Raw genomic sequence first — 6,210 nt, forward strand, 5'->3', positions numbered from 1 at the left:
TTCCTCTGATTGCAACAACAGCTTCAGTGGAATTAACCTTTTTGGTAGTCAGAGTCACTTCAACAAGAACCTTTTTCTAGAAGCAATAGGCCAGAGGGGGGGGGAACACACACACACACACACACACACACAACAACCATTAACTCATGACCATACAAAAGCCGGCCGTGGACAGATCTCTGTTCTAATCCTCTTCAGGCTCACTGTCATACTCTTAGCACTTAGTCTTTCTTCCTTAGTTGGTAAAAGCCTATGGAGGAGAAGAGGGGAATGTCTATCAAAGGAGCACTCAACGGCCCAAAGGGAACAATTTCAGCAGCGAGATAAAGTAGGACTGGATTATATCCTAAAAGATAAATATCCACAAATTCATAGCACTATAAACCCATGGCTGCAGAACTAAAGGAATGAGGCATAATAAACAAATCTCCTGCATAGAAGATACATTCTCAGTAATTTATGTAGCTACCTCACCCTCAAGGATAGCAGGCATAACTCCCCACTCCTTAAATGTCACTTCCTCCCAAAGAGTAGTGATAAAAAGTGACTCTGGAGAAGTCTGACAGACACTCTCTCAGCCAGGGGTTCAAGGCCAACCGACACACACACATACAAATAAAACCAAACTCACTGCCCTCGAGTCAGTTCTGACTTATGGTGACCCTGCAGGCAGGGTGGAACTGCCCCGTGGGTTTCTGGCACTGTAACTCTTCAAGAGACTAAAAAGCCTCATTTTTCTCCATCAGAGCATCTGGTGGTTTCAAACCCAAACCGGCAGTCATTAAGTCAAATTGTCAGTGTGTATTATTTTTTTTTTTTAAATCATTTTATTGGGGGCGCATACAACTCTTATCACAATCCATACATACATCCAATGTATAAAGTACATTTGTACATTCGTTACGCTCATCATTCTCAAAACATTTGCTCTCCACATAAGCCCCTGGCATCAGCTCCTCATTTCCCCCCCTCACTCCCTGCTCCCTCCTCCCTCATGAACCCTTGGTAATTTATAAATTACTGTTTTGTCTTATCTTACTCTGTCCGACATCTCCCTTCACCCACTTTTCTGTTGTCCATGCCTCCGGGAGGAGGTTATATGTAGATCCTTATAATTGGTTCCCCCTTTCTATTCCACACTCCTGGTATCACTACTTTCACCAGTGGTCCTGAAGGGATCATCTGTCCTGGATTCCCTGTGTTTCCAGTTCCTATCTGGACCAGTGTACATCCTCTGGTCTAGCCAAATTTGTAAGGTGGAATTGGGATCATGATAGTGGGTGGGGAGGAAGCATTTAGGAACTAGATTAAAGTTTTATGTTTCATCGTTGCTACACTACACCCTGACTGGCTCGTCTCCTCCCTGCGACCCTTCCATAACGGGATGTTCAGTTGTCTACAGATGGACTTTGGGTTCCCACTCCACACTCCCCCTCATTCACAATGATGTGATTTTTTGTTCTTTGATGCCTGGGGCCTTATCCCTTTGACACCTCGTGATCAGACAGTGTGTATTCTTGATGCAAAGTGAAAGGAATGACACTTTACCTCTATGGTGTTCCTCCCCTCAATCCCTAACTCGCTAATCATTAGAAAAAGATCAAATTTTCACAGGGGGATATTCTACAATGCACATAAAAAAGGACTCCTAAAAATATAAAAACAACGGTAATCTGACAACTGTTACAGCCCAGAGAAGCTCAGGAAACATGACAACTGAAGGGCATGTGTTATTCTGGACAGGGACTTGGGACAAAGAACTTTAGGTGGAAACTGAGGAAATCTGAAAAAAAGTATAAACTGATTCAATAATGACATCTCCACATTGGCTATATAATTATAACAACTGTATCATTTCATAATATGCAGGTAATAGGGGAAATTGGATCTATTTTGACAATTTTTCCATAATTCTATAACTTTTTAGTTTTAAAAAGCCTGTTCAAAAGTAAAATCTGAAAGGGAGACAATGTCAATGGGTCCGAGTAGAAAACAAATGGTTGGAAACTGATTGTAGTAGCAATTGTACAATTCTACTTGACATGCCTGAAATATGGAATAGTATGGATATGTATTAAATCCCAACTAATAAAAATAAATAAAAGTAAAATCTATTGTTAGAAAGTTTATTTGAAAGGAAAATCTATGGACCACGAAAAGTTCATTAGTACTATACTCAGCCCTTAAGAAGAGTGTGGTTGTGCAAAAGGAAAATCTACCCAAAGAGTTCCCTTCAGGAGAGGGTGGCTCAGGGAACACACAAAAGGATGAACACTAGAGGCTGGAGGAAAGGCATATATATCAACTTTGAACCAGCTCTTCCTGTCTCCAGTGTTCTGCAGCCTGTTTTCTCTATACAGCTCTCATCTCTCTCTCATCACCTGACATTTCTCAAGCATGACAGGGTAATCCTGCTAACCAACTGTTTTACGTATGAATGACATGTCTGGCTGTATTGAATGCCGAAGTGTGAAATGAAAGTAATGCTAGTCTCACATTTTCACATAACGCCAATTTTTGTATAACAATTTCGTTTTGGAATCCAGCCATGTTGATAAGCAGAGTGGGGATATATTTACCTTGCTCCTGTACATATTACAGGAATCCTGATGGCTTAGTGGTTACCAATTTGGCTGTGATCCGCAAGGTCCACAGTTCAAAAACCTTAGCTGCTCTTCAGCAGAAAGACTTCTACTCCTGCAAATAGTTACAGTCTCGGAAACTCTCAGAGGCAGTTCTACCCTTTCCTATAGCATTGCTCTGAGTCGGAATCAACTAATTGGCATTGAGCTTGGTTTGGTTTTAAGACATATTTCAGCTCTGGCATCTGCACTCCACTAGCAACACCATTGTCACTTCTGTGTCTATTAATTAATAACTCTTGAAAGACAGGTTTTGTTTTGAGCGAAGTCCAGAAGTCATTTATGTCCCTCGCCATCTCTGGATAGGTAACACCTGGAGGTAAGGTTGTCATCTCTAGTTCCATTAGCTGTGACCAGTGTGTGCGATGCCTAATAGATATTAATGGACCTACACCAATTCTCTAAGGTAGGGGATGGGGGGATAAGGCACAGTGAGGTCCCTGAAACGGGCTCTTATAAAGAGATGAAGTGAGGGTGTGAACCCAATCTTCTGATTCTCAAGTAAATGCTTCTCCCACTTGCTGCAATCTATTAAAATATTTAAACAGAAAATATACAAAGTTGTTTCCACTGTTTCCATTGAAAAACTACTAGGAGGAGGCCTGGTGGCATAGTGGTTATGAGGTGTGTTGCTAAACAGTCAGTAGTTTGTACCAACTACCACTTGGAGGGAGAAAGACAAGGCTTTCTACTCCTGAAGAGAGTTACAATCTTGGAAACCCACAGGGGCATTCTATCCTGTCCTACAGGGTCACTATGCATTGGAATCAACTCAAGGACAGTGAGTTTGGAGTTTGGATCAGGCTGCACTGGTGGCACTGTGGGGTAAGCATTGGACTGCAAACTGCAAGGTCGGGGTTCAAACTCACCAACTGCTCAAAGGGAAAAGATGAGACTATCTGTTCATGGAAGACTGACAGTCTTGGAAACTCTATATAAAGTCTCTATAGCAGGCAGTGACTTGATAGTGGGCTTTTTAGTTTAGCAGGCTGCAAATATTTAAGAATCGGAATTAAAGTATTATAGGAATAAGTAAGGCTAGTCTTTCTGATGGGAACTCATTCTTTTTCAGTGGCCAAAATGATTCTATGATCATTAACTCACTAAAATGAAAATCACCATCATTGAGCCAATTACAAATCATAGTGACCTGGTAGGACAGAGTAGATCTGCTCCTGTGGGTTTCTGAGATGGTAACTCTTTACAGAGTAGAAAGCCTTGTTTTTCTCCAGTGCAGCTGCTGGTGGTTTCAAACTGCCCACCGAGACATAACCACTATACCGACCAGGGCCCCCTCCGTCTGCTTAGCATGCCTTCAAAAGAGAGGCCCAATAAGTACAGTGGCTTCCAAGGAGATCTACTGGCCAGTTAAGGCAGAGGGGTTAACTCAAAATTATGGTGAATGTTTTTTGGAATCCTTAAACGGTGTCACCTTGGTCAATTTTCTCAAAGGACACGGGATTATCAGGAGAAACTTTAAGAACACTAAAACCCTCATTGGCAGAAAAAGTCCAGGAAAATTGTGGCACGGATTTTTTTCAATCACAACAATGTACCCAGTGCTCATACCCCATCCAACCCCTGGACTTCATCTTGCACCTTCTGACTCCTTTTTTCCCCCAAACTCAGAGAACATGGAAAAGGATCATTACTTGAGTTCCTTGAAAACTGGCATTTTAATATGATATAAATGAAAAAGTATAGAATTCTTCAAGGAATGGTTATAGCAACGGTAACCTCACTTTAAAAAGTGGATAGAGTAGATGGGGGATATGTCAATCAGTAGCTCCACACTTTGCTATTTATCTTTAGTAAAGGTTTATGAGTTTATAAATACGTAGGAATATTTTTTTAGTATGAGATATGTGAGTTACTCTTTTAAAAAAATGTTAATATACTTGCATTCCTATAGTCAATCAAAAGTAATCAACAGAATAAGTAATCATGGATTAATTTGAAGATAGGATCCAGATACGAGAACCTAAAATATTATTATGCAGTACAGTGGCAGATTTTCAATTTATACCTTTCTCCAGTATTTGACCCCAGATGGCCATCTATGTAGCACAGCATTCACGATATACCCAGGGTGACACATGCAGTAAATACAGGAGGATGCAAGTCCCTGAGTAAGCTAAAACTAAACCAAACATTCCCAAACTCTGGAAAAACAACTTACTTACACTGTACCGCAAATAGGAAATTTGAAGTTCACTCTTTCAGTTTAATAGAAACCAAGGTATTCTAAAATAATGTTATGCACGATCTTCGGAAGTAAATGAACGCAAAGATACTTCTTGGCAGATTGGGCTGAGAAGGCATTAACAAAAAGATAAACGATTTTGCACTCCCACTGGCTGGCTGGCATTCTCTTTTAAGCTCTGATGAAACTACATCTTCTAACAATCTACCTCATCTCTGCCGTGCTGTCAAAAATAAAAAAGAGGCAGTGTGGGAAATCTGATTATTTGCAGCGGTTTGACTCGGGACAGGTGAGTTGGGGTGGGGGTGGGAGGGCATCACTTGAGAAACGGGTTTTGCAGCGCAAAGGTAAAGGTAGTTTCCGAATCATCTATTTGTCATCAGGCTCTTTCAAACAGAGACACAACAAAGGCGACTGGAACCCCAGCGCCCTCCGGGAGGATGCAGACCCGATCACGGATTCCGCTAGGCCTCCCACCACAACCGACCCCCAAGGCAGGCGCCCCTCGCGCACGCGACCCCGCACGACCCGCGACGCCACCGGCTCTGCCTCCCGTCCACACAGCGGCGCGGGAAGGGTGGGAAGGGAAGGCCGCTCGGCGGCCCCCAGACCCGCACGCGCTCGGGGCCCGCCGGTCCTCCGCACTCACCATCTCGACGATCTTGGTCTTCCGCCCTGTCTTCCTCTTCAAGGTGAATATGTACTGGGCCAGCAGCACCCCCGCCACCAGGGCACACAAGCTGGCGGCGCTCGCCACCGCGCCCACCCTCGCCACTGCCGCCCGGTCCATGGAGAGGGCCCTCATGCGCCTGCCGGCCACCCAATTCAGAGGCCACTCGCGGCTTTGCGAGCCTCGGAAGCGCGGGATCCGAGCGCGCGCAGCAGAGGAGCCGGCGGACGCCACGCCTAGCAGGAGCTCGATGCGAGCCCCGCCCCTGAGGAAACCCCGCCCACGAGGAAACCCCGCCCACGAGCTCTGACAAGCGGGACGGGAGAGCGGAGGGGCGGGGCCGGGGCAGGAGTGGGAGGCGGTGTGTAAGCACCTGGCTCAAGAGGAAGAAATACTCTTCTGTGTTATAAAGCCCTAGAGCATAGTTCTTTCCAACTCTTCCTAGAAGAAATCTGATTCCAAAAACGGCGCACTCAGAAATTGTTCTCCCCTACCCACGTGCCCACGACACTGGACTACAACCCCCAGAAGACGTTGCGATGCCGCCTAGTGACCTGCGCATTAGCGTTCCTTGAACTGTGCTCCGACAACAGGGCGAAAACAGCTTGCGGCTGTGCTGAAGTGGGGAGTGTCCTGTCAGCTGCTGCTGTCCATTTTTGGTTACTTCTCAGTAACTGCCTTCTCCATACTTTTCT

General features: G+C 44.6%; 1 protein-coding gene across 1 annotated transcript in view; it reads right to left on the bottom strand.

The window, feature by feature from the left end:
- NT5C3A (5'-nucleotidase, cytosolic IIIA) overlaps nt 1-5,721 on the bottom strand; it is a 68,058-nt gene extending 62,337 nt beyond the window's left edge. Inside the window, exon 1 of the mRNA XM_045288668.1 lies at nt 5,495-5,721. Coding sequence (XP_045144603.1) covers nt 5,495-5,650 — 156 coding nt within the window. The 5' untranslated portion in view covers nt 5,651-5,721. The remainder of the gene's footprint in view (nt 1-5,494) is intronic.
- Between the last annotated feature and the right edge of the window lie 489 nt (nt 5,722-6,210).

The sequence above is a fragment of the Echinops telfairi genome, unplaced genomic scaffold (genome assembly GCF_000313985.2).
Source record: "Echinops telfairi isolate 266 unplaced genomic scaffold, ASM31398v2 ScPeMD7_23;HRSCAF=83, whole genome shotgun sequence".
Lineage (NCBI taxonomy): Eukaryota > Metazoa > Chordata > Mammalia > Afrosoricida > Tenrecidae > Echinops > Echinops telfairi.